General features: G+C 34.3%; 2 protein-coding genes across 3 annotated transcripts in view; one reads left to right on the top strand and one right to left on the bottom strand.

Annotated features, from left to right (window-relative positions):
• Positions 1-6834: 6834 nt before the first annotated feature.
• reep3a (receptor accessory protein 3a) lies at positions 6835-15585 on the bottom strand. Its single transcript, XM_052580820.1, has 8 exons — positions 15227-15585; positions 12940-13012; positions 12445-12521; positions 11646-11766; positions 11193-11306; positions 10121-10256; positions 8635-8771; positions 6835-8477 (listed from the first exon to the last, which is right to left on the bottom strand). The coding sequence occupies exons 1-8, from the start codon at positions 15256-15258 to the stop codon at positions 8403-8405; spliced, it is 765 nt and encodes a 254-aa protein (XP_052436780.1). The 5' UTR covers positions 15259-15585; the 3' UTR covers positions 6835-8402.
• A 1131-nt stretch (positions 15586-16716) lies between these two features.
• The window catches only part of rgs7a (regulator of G protein signaling 7a), a 43283-nt gene continuing 35985 nt past the window's right edge, over positions 16717-24014 (top strand). Inside the window, exons 1-2 of one of the 2 annotated variants that reach the window (XM_052581218.1) lie at positions 16717-16890; positions 17544-17666. In XM_052581218.1, coding sequence (XP_052437178.1) covers positions 17589-17666 — 78 coding nt within the window. In that variant the 5' untranslated portion in view covers positions 16717-16890; positions 17544-17588. The remainder of the gene's footprint in view (positions 16891-17543; positions 17667-24014) is intronic. The other variant, XM_052581219.1, reaches the window with a different exon arrangement.

Here is a 24014-nt window from a genome sequence, read left to right as displayed (position 1 = left end):
GTATACTAAATATACATAAGCATGTGCCTTTCAAGGCTCCAAGAATATCCTTGATGGTAGTGTTCTCTTCCAAATATGTCCCAGGACACATTATTTCTGAAAAATGAACTCGACCATGGGACGCCACCCCAGTGATCTGTCAGGCACCTATTCAAACACCATACTTACTCTTTTTCTGCGGATGAATATGAATGTGTGGTGACAATAGCATTTGCTCCCCTGGAAGTGCTCATGTTTTATTGTTTTACACCTTTGAACCACAGAGAATTTCATATGACTCTTTTGATACTGAAACTGAACATTTTCTATTATTTAAAAGCTACAGCAGGGCCTTGATGATTTTTGTTTATTTGATTCAAACCAGTTTAGTTTGTCTGCATGAACCTTGGACTTTTAAATTTGGTTTGAAATTAAATGAAAGAAATATTATTTTTACTTTCATTTTGAAAGATAAGATCAGATTAAATTTTTTTAACCATTCATTGTGTGATGGCTTGTTACAAGATAACTACATCAAAATAAGCATCCAAAGTATTAACCTGTGCTATTTATGCTGTTGTCTGCAACAAAAATAATTAGATATGGATACTAAGCAAATAAAAATGCGGAAGCTTTAGACAAAATCGTAAAAATAAATAAATTAGTACATAAATAAAATACATGAATGAATGGATAAATAAATAAATAAAGTTAAATAAAGAAAAAACTAAGAAATAAAGAAAAAATACCTTTTATTCAGAGGCTCAATATGAGAAGAAAATGTGCTAACTGCATATTTATATGGACAAAAAGTAAGATGAAACTAATAGTGTGTATCTTCATAAATGCATAAAAGACTAATTACAAAAGAATCCTACTGTATCAGTTGTCAATCTATATCTCGCAATAATGTCTTCGTAAAGATCAAGGCTTATACGCCTATCTGGCTTTTTAATCTTTTTTGGTAACCCTTTATAATAATAATAACAATAATAATAATAATAATAATAATAATAATAAATTATATATATATATATATATATATATATATATATATATATATATATATATATATATATATATATATATATATATATATATATATATATATATATATATATACATATGTAAATACACCGTGGCATGCGAAAGTTTGGGAACCCCTAGCATAATCTGTGAAAATGTGAGTAATTTTAACAAAATAAGAGAGATCATACTAAATGAATGTTATTTTTAATTTAGTACTGTCTTGAGTAAGATATTGTACATTAAAGATGTTTGCATATAGTTCACAGTTTTCCAGCATCTTTGCATATTTGAACCCTTTCCAGCAGTGACTGTATGATTTTGAGATCCATATTTTACACTGAGGACAACTGAGGCACTCAAACACAACTATTTAAAAAGATTCAAACATTCACTGATGCTCCAGAAGGAAACAAGATGCATTAAGAGCTGGGGGTGAAAACTTTTGGAATTTGAAGATCAAGGTAAATTGTACATACCGGTAATTTGTTTTCTGGGAAACATACAAGTATCTTCTGCTGCTTATGAAGGGCAGAACTAAATGGAAAATTTTATTTCAACAAAATAAGAAAAAAATGGACATCTTCATTCTGTTAAAAAAGTTTTCTAAATTTCAGCAATTTTTTTTGTCTTGTGGACTAAATGTAAACATTTTTAATGTACAATATCTTACTCAGGACAGTACTAAATAAAAAATAACATGCATTTAGTATGATCTCTCTTATTTTGTTAAAATTATTCACATTTTCACAGATTCCGCAAGGGGTTCCAAAACTTTCGCATGCCACTATATATATATATATATATATATATATATATATATATATATATATATATATATATAAATGAGAAATAATGTGCTTGTTAATGATTACTAATAAATGTATGATAATAAACATGACCTAATAGTTAACATTTCATGTAAAAAATGCTTACAAATAATTAATATGATCATGCACATCTTGAAAATCTACAAATGATTTTAACAGATGTTATACAATGATTAAAAGCTTTTTTTGATGTACAACACCAGTGTTCAGGTGTGTTGAGCTGTGATATGGGTAGGGTTAGGGACAGGTTTGGTGGTTTATGGGTAGGTTTAAGGTTGGGTAGTGGTCAACAAGTGTACAGGGGTCAATTTGATTACTATAAGGGAACACAATTCAATATGTTTTCTTGAAAATGGGTTTGTTTCCCCTCCTGTTGATGTATGACTCAAGGAATATTCTGTTTAATGATACACAATAGTATACTAATTTAAGGGTTGAGGTAATATGTTTTGCACTCAAATTACCATGTGTGATAGTCTTTACCAAGCATTTAGCTAAACTTAACTTACAATCCTTTTCATAAACAGTGCTAAATAAGCTCAAATCCAGTGCCAAGAAATATAGTAAAAACGTAGTAAATGTTTATAAACATTTACAAATTATTGGGTACTGCAAAAACATGAACAAATGATTCATAAATGATTTGTAAAGTGAAAATAAGGTGAATTCTAGTCATTTGGGACACTTTTGCCATCAAAATGACTGCTCGTGAAGGTACTAATAATAATTAGTAAATGTTTATAATCATTTACAATTGATGAATAGTTTCCACTTAAGATTGGGTACTGCAAAAACGTTAACAAATTATTAATAAATGATTTAAGATAGTAGAATTCAACACAACAAACAAAGACCAAATATATGACCTTTACTGACTGTATATGAGCTAATGAATGTGAAAATTAGCATTAGCTAATATTTGAACTGACATTTAATGACATTCGTTAGCATTTAAAATACATCAGCAAATAAGCTTGTAAATATTGTATAATTTCTGTAAAAATAATTTGTAGATTTTTTAAACGCATTGAAAGTTTAATGACATTTGTAAACATTAACTAATGATCCGGTAAGCATTATATAATGATTGTTAACGATTAAGCTTTAAATCATTGTAAACCATTTGTCAAAATCATTTGAAGATTCTTTTTTTTTTAATTTTTTTTTTAATTTTTTTTTATATAAATCAATGATCATATGAATTGGAAGTTTAATGACATTTGTAAGCATTTCCATTTACATAAAGAAAAGATCTGTTAATCATTTGGTAATGTTTAATAAGTTCATTCAATAAGCTCATAGATAAGCTTATAGATATGTGAATATATATTAAGTAATGATTAGTTAAACATTTGTTAATGATTTATTAATGAAAGGTATTATAGTGTTACCCCCTAATCAAAGTTCATTTTAATTTAAATGATCAGTCCATATCACATTGCAGAAGTCATTTCTAATATGAAAAATGCTCAAGCTGAGTCAATATAAAGTATAAAAGTCCACTACGATCAATATATTTTAAAAGTCACCATACATAGAAAAGTTCATTTTTTCAGTCTTTTTATTTTGTGGTCTTGTCTTCACACTTGCTGCCTGCCTCTTACATTGCTAACCCACTCCAGGTGGAGTGGCGCTGGCGCCCTAGAGAGATAGTTGGGAATTGCAAAGGGGGCAAGAGGTGTCAGATCCTGAAAAGAGAACGAGAGGAACCCGATAGTGGCTGGGTGCTGGAGGTCTGGACCGGGGCAGAAGGGTCTGGGGCTCCGGGTATTGAAGGCAGGATTATTGGGGACAGGCTGAGGAGAGATGAGGGCAGAGAGCAGTCTGACCCAGCGGGAGAGAGAGAGAAACAGAGAGAGAGAGAAAGAAAGAAAGAGTGGGTGAGATGGGGGTTAAAAACTCAAAGAGAGACTAAGGAAAGGATTGAGACTCAAGGAATGCTGGAGAAACCACAAGGTCAAAACAAGAAAAATCTATGAATGAAAGAAAGAATCTAAAGAATTAAAGAAAGAAATACAGAAAAAATAATGACTGTATCAGCCACCCTTTTAATGAAATGAAAAACAATAGTGTATATTGCTGTTTTAGGAATATTTGATTCTGATTAGTCATTCGTGACATTCAGTGGTTAGACTTTTTGTGAAATGATCTCGAAACTGTTCCTGCAACCAATTTCATGGTTGTGATAGTTTTGTGTCTCTTGTATGACTGTGCTGTCTTTCTTTTACATAATGAAAGTATTTACAATTAATCTTTCACATCAATTTTACATTTATTTGGTAAACACCCATGTAATCAGTGAGGAATTATGTATAGTCATCTGGTAATTATCACCAAATAAACTCCTTTGAGGTGATATCAGATTTTTTATACATCATAATAACATGGTTTATTTTGAAATAATTCTGATTAATTCAAATTTTTTAATGCAATCAAATAAATCATGTTTTTTTTTCAACTTACTATTTATCAATAAATCCTGAAAATCACACAAAAGATAAGATACTTCTTTCAAAAACAAGAAATTGTACTGACCCCAAGCTGTTAAATGGTAGCGTTACTCTTTAAAGACACACATGTTATTGTTTTGGGATTAAACAAACTTTACCCGTTCATCAGTGATGTCACTTCTACACATCAGTGCTCATGAAAACACAATTGCACAATTACTGTACGTCAATACGCAGTATTACCTCCACTGCAGTTTAAGCCCTACAATAACACACAATGAAATATCAAATTGATAGAGATCATTGCAAATGTCCAATGGGCCTTCAAGGCATGTTCCGGGTTCAATCCAAGTTAAGCTATGTACACTATCTGTGACATTTGTAAAAACATGCAAACAAATTGTATTGTTTGGCAATGCATTTAAAATGTATTTGGTATTATGTTCATTGTTAGCTTTTAAAGGAACAAACAAGCAACACTTTAAACATTATAATTGCTAAGATGTAACTAGTGTAATTAAATTGCATTCAATTAAATGCACAACTGATTAAATCAAAGCATGTTCATTATTCATTTATATACTATTATAGTTTTTAATATTTTTATTACCCTTTTTATACCTTTTATTATAGATTTTTAGATTACATTTCATAGAATTTTGTATTAATTTGGTGCTTTCGTCTTTATATATTTAGTTAGTTTTATAGTTCACTTTTAGTTCTGGTTTATTTCCAGTTAGTAATTCAGATTCATTTACAAATATTTTTTTTACTTACAAATCATTTATGAATAGCAAAAAAAAAAAAAAAAAAAAAAAAAATCATTAGTTTTAGTCTCCAATAATAAGTTTGTCCTACTATAACAGGACATCTCACTAATAAAAATACAAGTTTGTATAACTTTACAGTTGAAATAATACACACATTTGTATGGAAGAATAAATAAAAGCAACAGACTACACATTTAAGTTATTTATTTATTTATTTATTTTTAATGCAGTTTTTGTATGCAACAGAGGCTGTCTATAGAGCATGTTTAGTTGTCCAAGAAAAAGAAAGAAAAAATAGAATGTTTCAGATATACATGGTTGTGGAACAACAGATAGTTTCACTCTCTCACTGATGTCTCTGCAAACACACACTCATATTCCAGGAGGAATTGACCTCCTGACAGATGAACCTATTTCTCTTTCATTCTCTCCCTTATTCTCTCGTCCTTTTCCTCTTCTCTTCCCCTCTTTTCTCTGATAGCGTCCGAGAAACAGGACGTGTCCAAACTAAAGTGCTGAAAGAGTTGGACACATCCTGTGACAGAGACCTCAATGAAACAACTGCTGTTGGACCACACACACACACACACACACACACACACACACACACACACAGAGAGAGAGCTACCTCAGTCTTTGCATTTATCAGTGGACATGAACACGGAAATCACTGTCGAGTCTTATTGTAAAATATTTTCATTGTCATTCAAGTTAAAATAAATATAACTATAGCATTAAAACAGGGTGTTGTTTTCAGCACAACACGTGGCAGCTTGTTGTTAATATCTTTCTTATTTATAGCCTAAAGACATAAATATTCAAATCAGGTGATTCCTCGTAAAGGTTAAACACATATTCACGCACATGCACAAGTGCCCACACACACACACACACACACACACACACACACACACGGTCTCTAAAGGCACCTTTCAGATGCACACACTCAACATCTCACTGTTAATCTAAAAGTGAAGCAAATCCCGTTCTGTTTTGCATGCTGAACCTTAAGCAATAAGAAACTGCTGAGAAAGACTATTGTAAAAAATTTTTTTGGGGGTTAAACCTTTTAAATTATGCACCTTTGCAGATGTACTAAACTACAAATGTTGGTAAATTAATATGCTTGCCAAACCAAAGAGTGACGTTGAAAAACATAACGTGACTGCCTCTAGTGGTCAGTGGAGGAACTGCAATATGACGGACAAACATGAACTAGGTGCTATTAAGAACGTGGCAATACATAAAACATTTATTTTATTAACAAACAGACCTAGAAGAGCTTATGACTAAAATGACTAATTGGTGTATGTACTGCTAATTTATGTCATAATCTGTATACACACAATGTTCCTGTAAAAAAAAAATTTTAAGTGAATTTCAACAAGCTTTTCCCTTCAATTTGTTAAGAAGTACAGGATAATAATAAAAAAATTTGAAAAATTGAAAAATTTCACGCTCACTTTACAGCACTCATAAAGAGCAATATCTTGCCCATGAAATAGCTTAAAGCATAAAAACCAAGAAAAAATACATTTTCTTTAAAGAAATGTCTACCTGCCCCTAACATTTTTTCCACATTTATGACTTTTCCAGGCCTTTCAAAATTCCCTGATATTCTGAGTCAAAGAAAATAAACTTTGTTTTTAACCTTATTACTGGTTTAAATCCAGTTCCTAACACATTCAACGCCGTTGTTGGTCACACATCTGCATACATATCCCTAATCAACAGGTTTCCTCTATCACACAAGACAAACTAACAAACCGAATCCTCAGAGGCTTTTCCCACACATTTATCTGTCCAACACACACACACAAAGGAAAAATCATCCCATTGTTTACACAAGTACAGTACAAACGGTCTTCTGTCAACTAGTCAGATTCACTCTTGAATCTGTCACGCTTAGGATGCCTTATCCTGGCATGCTTTGCAAAGATAAAGCTGGAGTGTTTTGGTCATGATATGCTAATTACTGCATGCTGTTATTTAAATTAGAGAAGGCTTAAAAACGTTACAATGATAGACTAAGTACACAAACCAACATGATTAAAATGAAGATACATCACTCTGAAATGGATTGCACAAAATGTTTTTAAAAATACAATCCCAAGGCATTCAAACTTAAGAAATGTATTTTAAAACCACTGTTACTTAAAAACTATTTAAGATTACAGTTACACGATTTCATGACAGATTATAAAGTTAAAGGCATAGTTCACACAAAAATTTACCCATTTACTCTTCATGTCATTCCTGTATGAATGGAACATTACATTTTATTCTAAATCTTCCTTTTACATGATAGTTCCGAAATAAACCAATGGTGTCAACATGCACAGTTTCCGAACTTTCAGTAGTCCATTTTAGAATTTCAAAGATTATGAGTCAATTATCTGTTAACTTCACTAAAGAGAAAATGGAATATTGAACTTGAGAAAAATGGCTTCAGTGTTTTTTGTTGTTGTTTGTTTTTTGCATTTTAAGTGATGTACTGTCAAATAAAGCATGTTCATGACACTTTATCTGTCATTTTGGAGTATACTTGACAGGCCGAATCCTTATTCACTTTAAATTATATGCAAAAGAGCGTACAGGATATTTTTTTAAAATATGCCTTTTGCATTCCTTACAAAAAAAGAAAAAAAAAGAAAAAAAGAATATGGGTTTGGAATGACACATGGGTGAATAAATGATGAAAGAACTATAATTCTGTGTGAACTATAGAAATGTAAACATTAACAAGCTGAAACACCCAAGCATACACAGAACCCTGTTAACATGCACTATTTAAGTCAGTTTTTTCCCCTGCTCCATTTAATTACAGGCTGAAGAGCGCACACTACAGAAACCTTGACTTTGACTGCCCTGTAGAGGGAGAGCGAGGCCATCAGGGATATATCTGAGTTTCTTGTATCCACATTATGCTAATAAGAGATGTCTCTACAAAGGCATGTTCATTTCAAGTTACAGATCAGATGCACTCAGATCCACTTTTAAATGACATTTTTAGTACATTCTTAGTCTCCCTGTACTCATATTAGGCTTTGGTATTTTTATTTTTTTCTGAACAAATAATGCTGCATCCAATATTCTCTATTCATCATTCTGCATCATTGCCACTTGTACTTTAGTATTTGACATCTGTAAATCACTTTGGAAAAAGCATCCACTAAATGAATAAATGTAAAAGTCATTGTTCATGCTGTAAATCTGTTTGTAGTTTTGTGTTTAGTGCTGCTTTGAAAGAGCATTAGCATTAATCCGAAGTTTAGGATTAAACAGTTTTAAACCGAGGATTAGACTGCAGTTTTGATGCTGATCCCATGTGGGTTTGTAATGGACAATCAAGGATGGTCGAAAGTGGATGATGTAATCAACTGCCGCCTTCTGGGTTTCAGCTTCAGAGAGCCATAGCGAGGCTTTAAAAACAATACAACATCAATTCACAGTTAATTTTCAGGAAGTACTACAGCGGGGTCAGAAATTCTGAGACCACCGGAGAAAATGTTTGTATTTTATATTCTGCTTTGCATTATGATACAATTGAACATAAAATGTTTGCATGTGCAAATGTACCTCTTTACGTGCAGCTTTGGCACGGGTGAGTTTCACACTCTGAGATCTTCGCAGACCCTTTTGCACTGACGCCTCGTCTTCGGAGAATACTCCATCTGTTTCCTCCTCGTGCCCCTCCTCTGCTTGTTTATCTGGCTCTGTTGGAGCAGATGCACAGAGGAAGCAATAAAGATCTCAAACAAGAGGAACTGAACCTTGAAGGATTAGTTTACCCCAAAAATATCAATTCTCTCATCATTTACCCACCCTCACGTCGCACCAAAACCAAAAATGACCAAAAATGAAATTTTCCATACAATCACGAATGGATTCTGAAGCTTTCATGCCTCATAAAAGGATGCACAAGTGCAATGAAAATGATTGGAATAGAGTGGAAAAAGTTGCATGGAGCTAATTCATCATCTGGCTTCCTTCCATTGTAGGTTAATTTTTTTTTTTTTTGTCCTTGAAAGAAAGTAATATTTTTAGTTTTAGTTTTGTATACATGTATTGCTTGAGCAGCCGAACTTTCCACCAGGATTGCTTTACTATACTTGTTCTACCACTAGAGGGAGACATAATAATTATTTTCTGATGACAGACAATGTGCTCTGTGTGTCCTTGAGGTTTAAAAAGCTAATTTTAAATCTTGTTGCAGATCATTTGTTTCTTTAGTTTTATTTAGTTAAATCAGTATGTAATAATTATTCAGAATAACATAATCATTGATCATTATGTAATCAGCTATGATGTCAATAAAGGAAAAGTAGACCCACAAATTAAAAAAATGTGCTAAAATGTACTCATCCCAGGCCACCCAAGATTTTTTTTTTTTCACCTGAACATATTTGGAGAAATTTAGCACTACATCACTTGCTTCATATTACCGCAATGAATGGGTGCCATCAGAATGAGTGCAGTTGATAAAACATTAAAGTAATCCACAAATTACGCAAGTAATCCACAAGCTGTGTGTTTGCAATAAATCCATCATTGAGATTTTTTTTTTAACCATATTACTTCTCAGTCCTCTATCCATAATAATAATAATCCATAATAATGCTTTCTTCAGTGAAAAAGTCATCGTGTCTGAATCAGAAGAGAAATATGCATGGATCATGCAACGTTTACAAGCAAAAACAAATATACTGGTGGATTTGAATGTGAGAGGACAACAGGGCAGCATTAATATGGATTCTGGATGCATATTTTGGGCAGAAGTGACAGTTTAAAGTTAAAAGGTCTTTATGATAGATTAGTTTCTTACAAACACACAGCTGTTCAGTTCACAAGATGTAAACAGATGGACTGGATTACTTGATTATTATAATGTTTTATAAGCTGTTTGGACTCCTTTCCCAGCAGAGAATGCATTGGAGAGCAAGTGATATAATGCTAGATTTCTCCAAATCCATTTTGATGAAGAAACATCTTGAAAGTACATTTCCAGGATTTGTATTTTTTATTTTTGGGTGAGCTAATCCTTTAATGCATGTCCAGTACTCACCAGAATCGGCAGCGCTAGGGTTAGCAGGCTGGAGGGCCCGTCGGCTGGGGTTTGAGAACACTGATTGTTCAGGGGGTAACTGCGTCAAGTCTGGAATACTGAAACTCCTCAGACGTTCACTGATGGCACCCTGTCCCTGTGACATGAGTCATGTGGTCAGCTAACATGGTGCACTTAGTAAACAGAATTCAAGAACCAAAAAAAGCTGTGGCTACCTTTATAATACACAAAGACATATTTTATTTAACTTCCCAGTTAATGATGTGTTGGCGACAGGTTAAAGCAGATTGAAAAAGACAGCAAGTTACCTGAGCTAGGTGCAGCAGCTACTGCTGGAGATTAGTTTAGCATGTAGACAGAAAGAGAAAGAAAACAGGAAGATTTGAACTAGACTTTTACATTTTCTAAAGAAAACGTTAAGTGGTGCATGTCTATGCTATTCTTGTTTCTAGATAAGAATCAAGATAAGAACAGTAGACCTAAGCGGAACCAGAAGAGGCTTATCAGAAACAGAAGAGCACTAGTGATTTAGATCTTTTTTTAGGAACCAGACATGGCCAGACAGCAAATGTGATTTTAAAAAAGCAGTCAAGAGAACAAGAGAGGTTGTAGTGAAGAGCACATGTGATTTTTGCAGTGCATTTTTGTGTACCGTAATAACATGCTGTATATTTTTAAGGTCTTCTTTGTGGGTATGGTGTGCATTAGCAGAATGATACAAGTTTCCAAAAAATGATTTCTGGATGATCAAGTATCTAGTCATTACTGTATTTTTATTGTCATTTTTTATCAAGCCTTTGTGATCATTTAACTAAAAAAAGTTCTTTAATATGTTTTTTAAAATCTGGTATACCCTTTCATATCCATATTTTTATTTTACCTTTATAACAGCATACCAGAAATGAGAGAAAACAATGAATCACAAAAAAGATGTAATGTATCAATGCAAAACAATGTTTCTGCTTATGTGGAATGAAAGCTGACCAAATCAGCTTAGTTAGCTAGGTTAGCTCAAATGCCTAGTATAAACAGTGCATGAGTGTACAAATGAGCACATGTGTCCGTGCAGTACCTTCACAGCAGCGGTGACAGCAGCTGCAGCCGCAATCGTGAGACCTTGACGTCCGAAATTCACCATGGTCTCGTAACTCCTCTCTCTGGCCTGAACGATATAATCATCAATCTCCTGAAAAACAGAATGTGCAACAGTCAATAGATCTATCCTTTAAGTCCACCCTTAACCTCCAACTAGGAGTTGTTTGACAACAAATAATTACAGAGGGCCGGGAACAAAATACGCAAGTGCAGTTAAACAAACGATGCAGTTTATTGTTAGTTCATAATGGTCATGTTATCGACACATCCAACTAACCCAATCCGTCCGTCTGTTTATCTCTTAACTTAATTTATGTAAACATTGATTATGTAATCCTCTCGATTCCATAATACGTTGCAGTATGGCTATGTGTTCACTGTCAGTGAACGCCTATTCCCAGGGAAACTGATGATGTGTTTAGGTCATTACCCTCTCCTTGGATGCCAGCATAGGGTGTAGGAACTTCCTGTAGAGGACACTGGCTCCTCTGGTGTAGGGAGACAGCAACCAAAAGACAAAAGCCATTTTCAGTTCGTAGTAAACTGGAAACCTGAAACAATCAAGTGCAATCAATGTGAAAACAAAGGGATGATGGAAGACACAAGAATAAATGTAATTTATGCATTCTCTATGATTTTACAGGCTTGGTGGATCGATATTCAGTCAAATTCAATTCAATAATTTACCAGAATATTTGAACACATTTTACAAATATTTTTGAAATATTGTTATAATTTACCAGAATATTTGAACACATTTTTAAAATATTTTTGATATATTGTTATATTTCATTATTATTAATATTTCATAATTTTTTCTTTAAAAAAAATCCCCATTACAGAATAAAAGAGTCAATTAACATCATTTTTTTTTTTTTATTACAATGCCCTTTTTTCAGAACTACTACACTGCATACTACGCAAATAAAATTGATCTAATTTAGGAAAATCAGATCCAGAAAAATAAGCAGAGCTGATCTTATCTTTTTTTTTTTTCTTTTTTGAATGTCACGAAACTAATGAAACTTTAACCGAACTGAAACTGAACTTAACAGACTGGTTCCTCTAACTGGCCTGAGGAAAACAAATGGAGCTCAACATCTGCTAGACAGTGAAAAGACATAAAATGGAGAACAATGGCAAAATGTTAATAAAACCACTTGATGCATAATTACTCCATGCAATCCATTATTTATTTGCCCCTTTCCAGACTGTGTGTATATATTTACCAAGCCAAAGAAAGGTCTGTGATGGTCTCCACCACTGTGTAAAGAGCAAACACAATCCAATACATCATCCATCGCACCTGTCAAACCACAAACGCAAACAAAAAATGCCTGTTAGAGATATAGAAGTGCTACTTACAAAAACTTACCATGTACGTAGTACTATAACATTCACTTTATGATATACATCAAAGAGCAATGGTATCACATCACTGTACCATGGTACAGTCACAGTATTTTTGTAAGGAAAGAAAAGGTTGGACACAAACCACAAACAGGACACAAATGGTGGAAGAACAGTATTAAATTGCTCAACAGCTCAGGGTTTTGTTACTGACAGACTCTGTCAGATACAAAGAGTAACCAGGATAAACAGATAGTTTAGCTGAAGCTCTCCATCTATTCTGACCATTAACATTCTCTAAACTCAAAAAGATGTGAAGAATCAGTAGAACATGGACAAAGATATGCATGTGCATTTATGAATGGCGTACTCACATATTCTTTGACATTCTTGGATTTGACGGCTTTAAAAGAGTAGTATGCAGGATACAGCGTTCCAAACAAAAGACTGGGATAAAACACACACATACATACAGTTCACATAAGACATGATTTATATTAAAAAATATCATGCTTTTGTTATAGGTTGGCCAACAGTTCAGTGCCCAACCAATCAAAATTCAGATACACTGATATAAAAATGGAAGACATACAAATTTATCTATATAGGTTATATCGGGACAATATTATAAACTTTTTAATTTATTTTTGCATTTGGATTATCTTTGCCTTCATCTAACACTTAAGTCTTTAAAAAGACTAATAATTAAAATTGTATATAAACGTATTAACAGTGTTAAATGTAATTTTGAGCAAATCTTTAAGTTAATATCCTTTTTTCCTACTCTAGATAACTAAATTAACTTTTAGCATTCAAATTGATCTTAGTTTTAAGTGCTTTATTTTAAATGCATTTAGACAAAATGTTGCAAAATTCTGTCATTTATCAATTATCGGCCATTACATGAAAATTATTAGCCATGTAACAATAAAACAATTATCAGCTTATCTTATCAACCATAATTTGATTATCAGTGGATTCCTATGCACAATCTTATATTTGATGGCAATACAGATACTGAAATCCCGTTGTTAGAATTTTTTCTTTTTTTCAAAGAGGTGTTCAATTCAGTACATACACACAGTAAATTCACCACCTTCACTGTAACTGGCTTATGTTTTCCTGATCCATTTATTTTTGAGCTGTGGGAACGACATCACTGCCTGATACAGTCTAAAGTTATGTGTGGTCATGGGTGTGTGTGTGTGTGTGGTGAGGGACTGTTGGATGGATTCCATTTATTGCATAACGTTTCTCCACTCTAAAACATCTCTACCATAAAGCAAAATAAGTGCTGAAGTCAAGAGCAGAGGCCATCTCTTAACTTAAAACACTAAAACTGCTTGTAATTAAACAGCTGCAGCATCACCAAGTCACTATTTCCAAAAACAGCCTGCCTTGCTTTTACAACTAGTCCAAAGAAAGTGTTTAATCGTCGAATGCTGTGAGAACACATTAGAGTCACAATGGTTTAGTCATGCATCTCCTATTACGCTGTTCTCTAGGAGAACTCGTGAGGGTAAAAAAAAGAAGGGAAAGAATTACGAATGAATGTGTGTGTGTGTGTGTGTGAGTGATGTTACTGCACATCTCTAAAGCAGCTAGGCCTTGCTTGTCGAAAGTGAATAATTCATCATTTCAACTTACAATAAGAACACAAGAGGCGTTTCAAAAGACCTTTAGACTTTGAAACTGACTATAACCTACTATATATAAATGTATTTCTATCAGTGACAACCATAGACTCTTATCTCTTATATTGTCAGTACACTAAAGATAAACAAACCCACAGCAAACAGCAACTAGTGAGATGAGGCACAGTATGTGCTTTTCTGTGCTGACCTTTTCTGCAAAGAAAGGGACACACCTACTGTAACATTACGGTCTAGCAGGAAAACAGCAGTTCCTCTCTGGCAGACAGGGACTTTGAATAAAACAGGTCTCCAGCCAAAAACATGATGAATTTCCTGCTCTACATCACTACGTCAGCAAAACTGACGTATGTTTTTTCTTTTTTTCTTCTGCATAATTTGTGAATTTTTATTGTGGCTGACAATGATTCAGAGGTTCCTAAACTTTCGTACCAGTGAATTTCCAAGATTTTCCATTACTTTTCCTATGATTTGTGATTTGTGCACTCACAAAAACAGTGGTTTCCAGCTTACTAAATACTTCAGTTCTGAGCATAACAATACATTTATATTGACTGTAAACATTTACATGACCTTTTAAAATAGTATTAATTTCTATTACTATTCTAGGCCTGAAAATTAAGATTTTATTATTCAAATTCTTTCCAGAATTTCCAAGACAGTGGGAACCTTGTTAAAAGTTAAAATATATAAAATAAGAATAATGCATAAATTTAGTAACTGTAACAGTGTCATTTATTATATTGGGGGGGAAATTATAACATTACCTTTTGCATTTTTTTTCTTTTTAACCCCGACCAACAACAAATAAACTACACCTTGTTTTATGTACTTATAATATTGTTTTGTATTGTAAGATTGTAGATGTAGAGACAGTACAGTGGTAGAGGTACAGTGTGTGCATAGATGTTATCTGTATTAACTAAATGCGCAGTCAGCAGATTTTTTTAATGTAACGTTAGCGATACTTTAAGCACAAAAATACAAATTGTTTTCAGTAAATACTCACACGATGACCCTAGATATAATCCAAGACACCATCTTCCAACCTGTTGCACTTTTAAGTTAAGAGGTTCGATGCAGGTCCAGTCCAGAGGCATAAACTATTCAAATAAACTACAACTAATAATAACTAATAGCTGTGTCGCTTCTCCAACCGCTAAAACCCAACCACTGAGTTCCTTTTTTTAACGCATGCTTCCTGATATCCACAAGTTTGCAAGATGACATCGTTATTCGACGGATAACCACTGGTTTCAGCTGTTGTCTTCTCGCTACATGATCTTCCGTTGTTTTTAAAAATGTATGTATTGTTTTCCTCTTCGCCTGTCCTTTTCGTTCTAGGGACGATGTCGGTCACCTTTGATTGATGGCACGACTGGCCACTGATTGGACAAAGACTCTGGTTTGTCCCGCCTTCTGCGTTTACTGATTGGACTACTGACTCGGTCACAGGGCGGAGCAGCTCATCGCTTGCAATGCATGCTGTTTGCGTACTAGGACAGGAATGATTGAGTTTGAAACAGGTCATTTGGAAACGTTTTTTATTTGAAGATGTAAAATGCTCGATGTTCAGTGGATTGGTGCACAAAAACATTTTATATATTTTTTTGGTTCTGGAGAGAAATCAAATATATTTCATTATTGCAATAATGTAGGCTAGTTATATAATAGATGGTAGCTGTAAATGCAACATTGTATCGTCCTGAGAAAAAAAAAATTGATGATAATAATTTCTAAACACTCCATATCATGTGGTCCAGTAGAGTTGGTTGACCATTTATTATTTGTATTAACTCTATGCATTGTTATTGCAAAACCTGAGATTCAGGTCTCAGCCCTGAAATTTTAGGGAGTAATTATAGTAGTGTATATATAAAACAAGTGGACATTTCAGAGTTCACTTATTTAAAATATAAATTTTGAGCAAGATTATTTTTATTTTAAATTTTTTGTCTGTTAATGCCACCTGGAGACAGACATTTCCCATAGATTTTATCACTCTCCCAATAGCTGTCATAAATAACTAACTAACTATTTAAAAAAAAAAAACTATTTAAACTATTTACCAATGTTTAAAATAATAACAGCTTTCCTGTAGCTCAAACAGTAGAGCATGGAGCTAACAATACCAAGATCATGGTTTCAGGTAAACAAGAAAACTGATCAAATGTAAGATGTTTTTGACAACTGAAGTGTCTGCAAATTGTAAATAATAATATAATATTTGTATGTTTTAATAAAATAGTAGTTCAATCGTTTACTATTTTAAGTAATACAAATTATATTTTAAAATAAATGTTTTAATTAACACAAATTATTAACTAGGCGATGCAATATTTTATGCTATATTATTATTATTAATATCTAGTGACATAATTAAAAATAATTACGTTATTTACAAGACAAAAATGCCAAATCCCTGAACGAAAAGCACACCCTCCTCTTTTGTGTAGACTCCAGGATTGGTTCAAGGTTGGATGCGCGTGCCCTTGTCGCTGGCGCGTGCCCCGTCCTTCAGCAGAATCTCTGCGCGCGATAACGCGTCAGCATCAAGCAAAGGTTCACTAATATTTCCAATGAATGATACGTCTGATAGCTGACGAACTGCAGGAGCTTGATCCACTCTGGCATCGCGGATCCATATATCAGGGGGAGACGGGCGAGTTTGAGGTGAGAGTGAACAGAAGTGATGCTTTATGATTGTGATGTGCATTTTATTGGTGATGCCAGGTTTCTGAGGACTCGTGCAAGGGCTGCAGTTCCGCCTGAGGAGCTGTCTGTGGTTCTGAAAGGATCGGGTGGCTGTGCAAGACTGCATTTTTGGTAACACGAAAATTAGCTTCCTGCTCCCGTTTCTGGCGGGTTGAAGCAAAAAAAGAAAGCGAATCTCGCTTGACACATTATAAAGCGTTCGCATGCATGACATACGGGTGCAGCGCGAGGTGGAACAGTGTATGCATTCAATTGGCTGTCCCACCGATATTACAAACTGAAAAGTGTGTCTGATCTGTGATCTACTGTCATCAGATTTTCAGCGTTTACTTGATTAACCGGTTCCTTTTAACCTTGAGAGAAAATCCTTGACTGATTTTAAAACAGCCAAATATGATTGTAATCCAAATGATAGCTATGCATTTTGGTTTTCTCTAAAGTATCGTTGATAAAGCATGGTTGTAATTACAAATAACACAATTAGGTGGGGATTATTATGAAGACATTTCTGCATTGTTGTAGCATATTTGTATATCATGCAAGTTTTGATGTTTTAAGTAACGAGAAGTATCATTGTGTGTTTGTTTGTGTGCCTTGCTTCTCCCTATCAGGTGCATATATCCACTGGAGTAGCTGTTTTGCAGAGTTTTTGAACCATGGCGAAGAACAACAGCCTCCATCCAAACAGCAATGGAGAGACGGACGACTCACCAAACATGCTGGTTTACAGAAAGGTAGGATTTTGAAAAAATAAGATGGTTTTGCTTTGGGAAATGTAATGTGGGTTGGGGGTGGGGGTAATAAAGGGGCTATTTGTCACACTTTTTGTTTATTTTTTTGAAAGTCAGTTTCCGTATGGACACAAATATTAAAGGGGGGGGGGGGGGGGGGGGGGGGGGTGAAATGCTCGTTTTCACTCAATAAGATATTAATCTTGAGTACCTATAGAGTAGTACTGCATCCTTCATAACTACAAAAAGTCTTTAGTTTTATTATATTCATAAGAGAAAGATAGTCTGTACCGATTTTTCCCGGAAAAACACGACCGGCTGGAGGCGTGACTTGTGGGCGGAGCTAAATAATCACGAGCGCCAGTAGGCTTTTGCGTTGAGAGCATTTGGAAGTTGTGACATTACCTATCCAAAACAAACCATGGCTAACAGTCAGATTCAGCCGTTTATTTATGATCCAGAATCAGATCCAGAGGCTGAAACTGAATGAGAGCAGCAGCAGCAACGACTCGCTCCGAGTGGGGCTCGAACCCGGGTCTCAGGCATGGGAGGCGGACGCACTAACAATGAGGCAGACATATTTTAAGCAGTTTTACTCACCGCCTGCGGTTCCAACACACGATCGTGACCCTTTTTCGTTGGGATTGCATCATCCTTAAGAAATAAACGATACGCAAATCCGTCTTCAAACTGGGCCTTGTTTGTAAAACAAGCATCTTCGAAACGCAGGGAACAAACAAAAACACTTCCATAACTCCGTTGATGCTCTGTAAAAATAAACTCCATCCACTGGTCCCTTAATGCTGTGCAGGGTTATCTTGCCCTGGCAACCAAAAACACACTTCTTTTGTGACATTTCGCGACGCTCTAGCTATGATCAGTGAATGCCTCTGCTATACGGAGCACGCGCTTTTCCGGCAGAAGTGCGTCAGGACCCATATAAGGAAATTCCGCTCCATCTAACGTCACACATAGCCATACTCGAAAAAAACTTTCCGAAACTTGTGACAAACCGGAAGGAGTATTTTGGGAACAAAAATACTCCTTCAAACGTACAACTTAATTTTTGAAACTTTGTTCATGTTTAGCATGGGAATCCAACTCTTTAACAGTGTAAAAAACTCAGTATGCATGAAATAGCATTTCACCCCCCCTTTAAGAGCTTTTTGTAAAAAAGAAAAAAAGAAAGAGTTTGCTACCACACATTAGCCTTTTGTGACTATATGCAGGAGTAAGTTGTCATGATAGGAATAGCATTACATTTAATCTTTTGCCTTTTTGACAACTTTCCCTTGTGACATTGAGTCCCTATGGGTATTTTCTTGAGGAGCAACAGGAATGGAAGAGCTTGTGTTTTGAAAAAGGAGATAGATACATCAAAACGTTTTGGACCTTTCTTACTCTCCATCTTTCTTATGATTGGTAATTTGCTCATCACTGCTTGAGTCAAAGTCATTTGTATTGCTGATTGGGAACTGAAGTCTGTCATTTTGGCTGAGAGCCACTAATGTTACCACTCATCCTATGGAGACTCAAAAAAGAAACATGAATTTTTCATGAAGCCATTATCACATATTTAAAGACTTGTGTGGCAAATTACAGTTTGAGTCATGGTCAGTCGTCGTATCATTAATTAGTTGCCTGCTTAGATGAGTTCTGGTGATGAATCAGGTAGGCCTATCTTAGTTCTTCTCTGTGATGAATTCATAATTCTAGTTTGTATGCTGACATTAGGACTTGTTGATCTATTGAATATTTATTAAGCATTTGTGATGATTTTGCCTAGCAAATTAATCAACATTGTGAAAATGCAGTTTTTATTTGTACATTTGTTTTCTTAAAGTGTACTATAAGCAGCATTTCTCAGTATCGTTTAAATATTTTTAATAAAAATTTCAAATGGATAGTTTCAATAAAACTCAGAATAAAAATTTAGAGATTTGTGCAAAATTATGAGTTTTGCTGCCAGATGGTGTAGACACGACATCTACCAGCAGGCACTAACAAGGCCACATTAACCAGCCAAACCTTGACCCAACCCTCTGATACAGCAAAGACTTGCGACCCAGAACCTGTGCGATCACGACTACTATTTCCTCTGTTCTGTACCAGCTTGCCCTTCCGTCTCTCCTCAGCATGTTCAATTTCAATCTGTTCCCTCAGGTGATGCTGAAATATGTTGTCAGAACATGGCAGTCAGATATAGTTTGGAGACAGTGAATCATTCATCTATCAGATGCTGCAGAATCTTCCTGCAGGACTCTATTTTTCTTCCTTCTTTCAATTCATTTCCTTCACCCTTCAGTTGATTTTCTTCCACGCTGCTTCAGTTCTATTAGGTGTGCTGTACTGTGGAGGTGCATGAGCGAGCGATGCTCTGCAGTCAGAGATACTGTGGCTCTTCTCTTCACATCACAAGAAATTAACTCACCTAAATCAGAACTGATAACTACTGGTCAGCCCCTTATCACAGGCTTTTCTAACAGATCACAAAAAGCTGAATAGATTTATGAAGGACCTTAGGCAGAATGGTGCCACTTTTCCCGAAAGCATCGCAACTGTAAGTTGATTGTAAAAAGGCTGCGCAAATCATCATAGAATTACGGGCTGTTTCCCAGAAGCATTGTAAATTAAGTAGATCTTGAAAATCTTAGATTTAAAAGTCCTTGGGAGTAACTGTAAAGAGGCAGACTTATACAGTTACTTTTCAGACATATTTACACTTGATTCAGTATAAAAGTGACTTCTAATTATATATATATATATATATATGATATAGATCATTTTATATATAAATACTAAATTATATATACTGTATATAGACAGTATGTCAAAAACAGACATACTGCCCTAGACTGATCATAAACTATTGAGAGAAAAAAATATACTGTAAGTGTGTTGTGCTACAATAGGAGTATGGTGCATAAATTTGTTTCAGTTCAGTTTGAACAGATGGAATTTCTAGGCTTGGTTGCCCATTCATGAGTTTGCATTTATTTGGAAAAAGAGAGAAATACTGTATATAATGAAGAATTTTGTGTAAAATTGGCTTGGAAATGTTAAATCATAAAGTGCACTCTGTGTGATTGGCCAACAGTAATCAATAAAAAGCATGCATGCAAAAACCGCCGTTTAAAGGTAAAAGGCTGTAACTTAGATTTTTGTCGAAAATGAGTTATTAAAATTTTTGGGACATTTAAGACATCCTTTATCATGTGTATAAGTATCTTGAGTCAGTTTGGTTGTTTTTCCAAGAAAATAATGGGTTGTCTCAAACGTAACTTGGAAAAGCCTCGGGGGAAACCAAGGCAGAACAGCGTATAACACTACTTACTACTCTTTCACTTTGTTTGGAACGCTAAAATTGAGTTACAGTGTTCTGACTTTGTTTAGCCACACGTCAATATGAAGTTACGGTGCCAGTTTGGAGCTATACGGTGTTCTGCTTTTTTTTTTTTTTTTTTTTTTTACTGTTCATTAAAGTCTGCTGCATTTTAATTATGGTGTAGACATACATTTTTGTATACTGTATACATTGTATACTGAAACAGCTCCATATAACAAAGCACTGTAAAGACTAGATACCTTGACAGCAATACGTAATTGTGAATAACTTTTAAAGATTTTTTTTCTTTTTGTAATGCAGATTATACACCAGGCTGTCACTTTTAGTTGGATGCGTGTGTACAAAAATGTCATAGCTAGCATGATTAATCATAAAATCAGTAGCCTTCTAACAGTTCACAATTAAATCCATATCCTACCTTTTCTTGTAACCCAGTAAAATCAATCCATGGCGATGAACATAATGTGGACGTTACTGCCTTTTGCCTTGGTGTGACTTCTCATGTTTTACTCACGAGATTAAATGTTTAAATTCAGAGTACATTAACTTTGAAATAGTGTTTTTTTTAGTGTAGATAATTTTCATTACTAAAACATCTAATTGTTAGATTTCCAGAGTCCTACCTAAAATTAAAAATTTAAAGTAATTTTTCTCAGTTTCACACTGAAGAGAGTTAAGGTCTTTTGTCTTTGTAGGGCAGAATAAACTACAACTGTAAGACTGTTGAAATGTACGAGTGTAATTCTCAGTGGTCTACTTGATTAATTCCTCAGTTGATGATAAATTCTTATTAGTTTTCTACTGTTGGAAGTGTAGCATGTCATCAAGCAAAATGCCAGCAATATTTTTTTTCTTTCAATAAGCTTTCAATCCACATTTTAAATGTGAACACCATTAAACTGGTTTGCAGTACATTGCTCAACATGACATCCGTCAACATTGTAAAGAGGTAAAAGTCACAGGACCTAAACCTGAGCCTTGTGGGACTCCTTTTAATCCTGCAATACTTTCCAATTTTAGTGTAACTTAATGAAAGAAAATAATGGTGGGAAATCAATGACACTCTCTAAATTATTCAGCAACCTTTTAATACTTAATTTAAAGTTTTTACCATTTTTTTTCTTTATACACCCTTTTCGCACTCAGCACCTAACACAATTCTGAAATTAAATCACATTTTTGAGCTGTCCTTTTTGGTTTTGTATTATGAGGAAAAGGCAGATACAAGTCCAGAGACTGGGGAGACAGAATACTAAATCAAAAAGTGTTTCCTGTTGTCTGCTACATAGGGCCCCTCGATATGATAGACTTTTATTTATTTATTATTTATTTATCTGTATGAAAACAATGAAAACAGCATTTTATATATGTACTTTAATTAGACATTTGCAGTGAGATTTCTAAAATCTCAATTACTTTTTTATTGTTTTAAAAACACAAAAAGGGTATTCACTGTTGAGTCTTTTCTTAGCCATTTCAATTATGTTTCAAGAATATGGAAGTATACTGTATAGTGGCTGTCAAGGGCTCTGCAGAGTTAATCCAAAATGTTTCTTCATTTTCCATGGGCAAAACAAGTGACATGCACACTCGTAGCTATATATATATATATATATATATATATATATATATATATATATATATATATATATATATATATATATATATATATATATTGAGACACACCCATGCAAATGTATAGGCTCATAAATATAAACTCACATACATATTGTGGTGCTACTAAGGCTATTGTTTATAGCCCAAGGGCAGCATACATTTCTTGTATTAAAGAAGCTCAGAAAATACAGTTCTTTTTTTCTAGGAAAAGGAGCTTTAGACTTTCCAGCTATCACACTGTGTTGAAAATGCCCAGTCACACAAACTGCTGCTGGTGAATATAAAAATCTCTTTTAGCTGATGGAGACACCAATCTGTTCCAACATGTCCATCTCCACTTCTGCCTTCTTATGCATAATTCATATCTAGACCAGCATGCCTCTCTTTTTATCAAGCTGTACACCCTTTGTTGAGGGACTACTACAGTATCTTGGCCAAACCCAGCATAGAACAGCTCCATTTTTTATGCGGGCCTTCATAAAGTATGTGAAACAGGGTTGACTTAATCAAGTGTTGAATGGCTTGTCTTTTCTTATCCCTTCTTCTTGATTTGAGGATTGCACATCCTTCATTGGTGGTCCGTGACCCTGAGTGGAGTTGCCATCGGTGACAGACTATTATGACTCATCGTGTGCTATCTTAACGCTCTTCCGGCTGTTACGTCTGTATGGTTTTAAGAGTGGTAACATATGTGCTGTTAGCGGGGGTTGTAGTGGGAATGAGATAGAAATGAGGAATTGTCTCTTGGAGGAATTTTTAGACTTAAAACCATGTTGCGTGACTGACACTTAAGCGGATGTGCCAGCTTCTCTTATTATCACACTTAACGTCATATGCTCTTATAGGTCTTAGTTGATGTTTTTTGTACTGTGTGTGTGCTTGCTTGACACACTCGTGTGCATGTCCTTTCTCACAGCCAAGCATGCATATACATATTTTTAATGCAGTATTTATGGATCAGATTTACATATGCACGACCATTCAAAAGTTTGGGTTGGTAAGATTTGTTTGTATTTTTCAAATAAGTCTTTTAGGCTGTATTTATTTAAAAAAATACAGTGAAATATGATAACAGTTGAACGGATCTGCTTTTTGTATTTATATATTTTAAAATAAAATGTATACCTTGGCAAAGCTGGATTTTTAGCAGCCATTACTTCAGTCTTCAGTATCCTTCAGAAATCTGTTTTAGTGCTCAAAAGATATTTCTTATTATTATAAATGTTCATAGCAGTTGTTCTGCATAATGATTTAGTATACACTCTAATACATTTCTTTCAGGATTCTTTGATGACAATAAAGCATTTAAAAAATAGAAATCTTCTGAAATATTATGGCTTTACTACCATAATCAATTTTGATCAATTAAATATGTCATTGCAAAATAA

Source organism: Carassius gibelio, chromosome B17 (assembly GCF_023724105.1).
Source record: "Carassius gibelio isolate Cgi1373 ecotype wild population from Czech Republic chromosome B17, carGib1.2-hapl.c, whole genome shotgun sequence".
Taxonomy (NCBI): Eukaryota; Metazoa; Chordata; class Actinopteri; order Cypriniformes; family Cyprinidae; genus Carassius; species Carassius gibelio.
The sequence above is the reverse complement of the archived record's forward strand: the minus strand, read 5'-3'. Positions and strand labels throughout refer to the sequence as shown.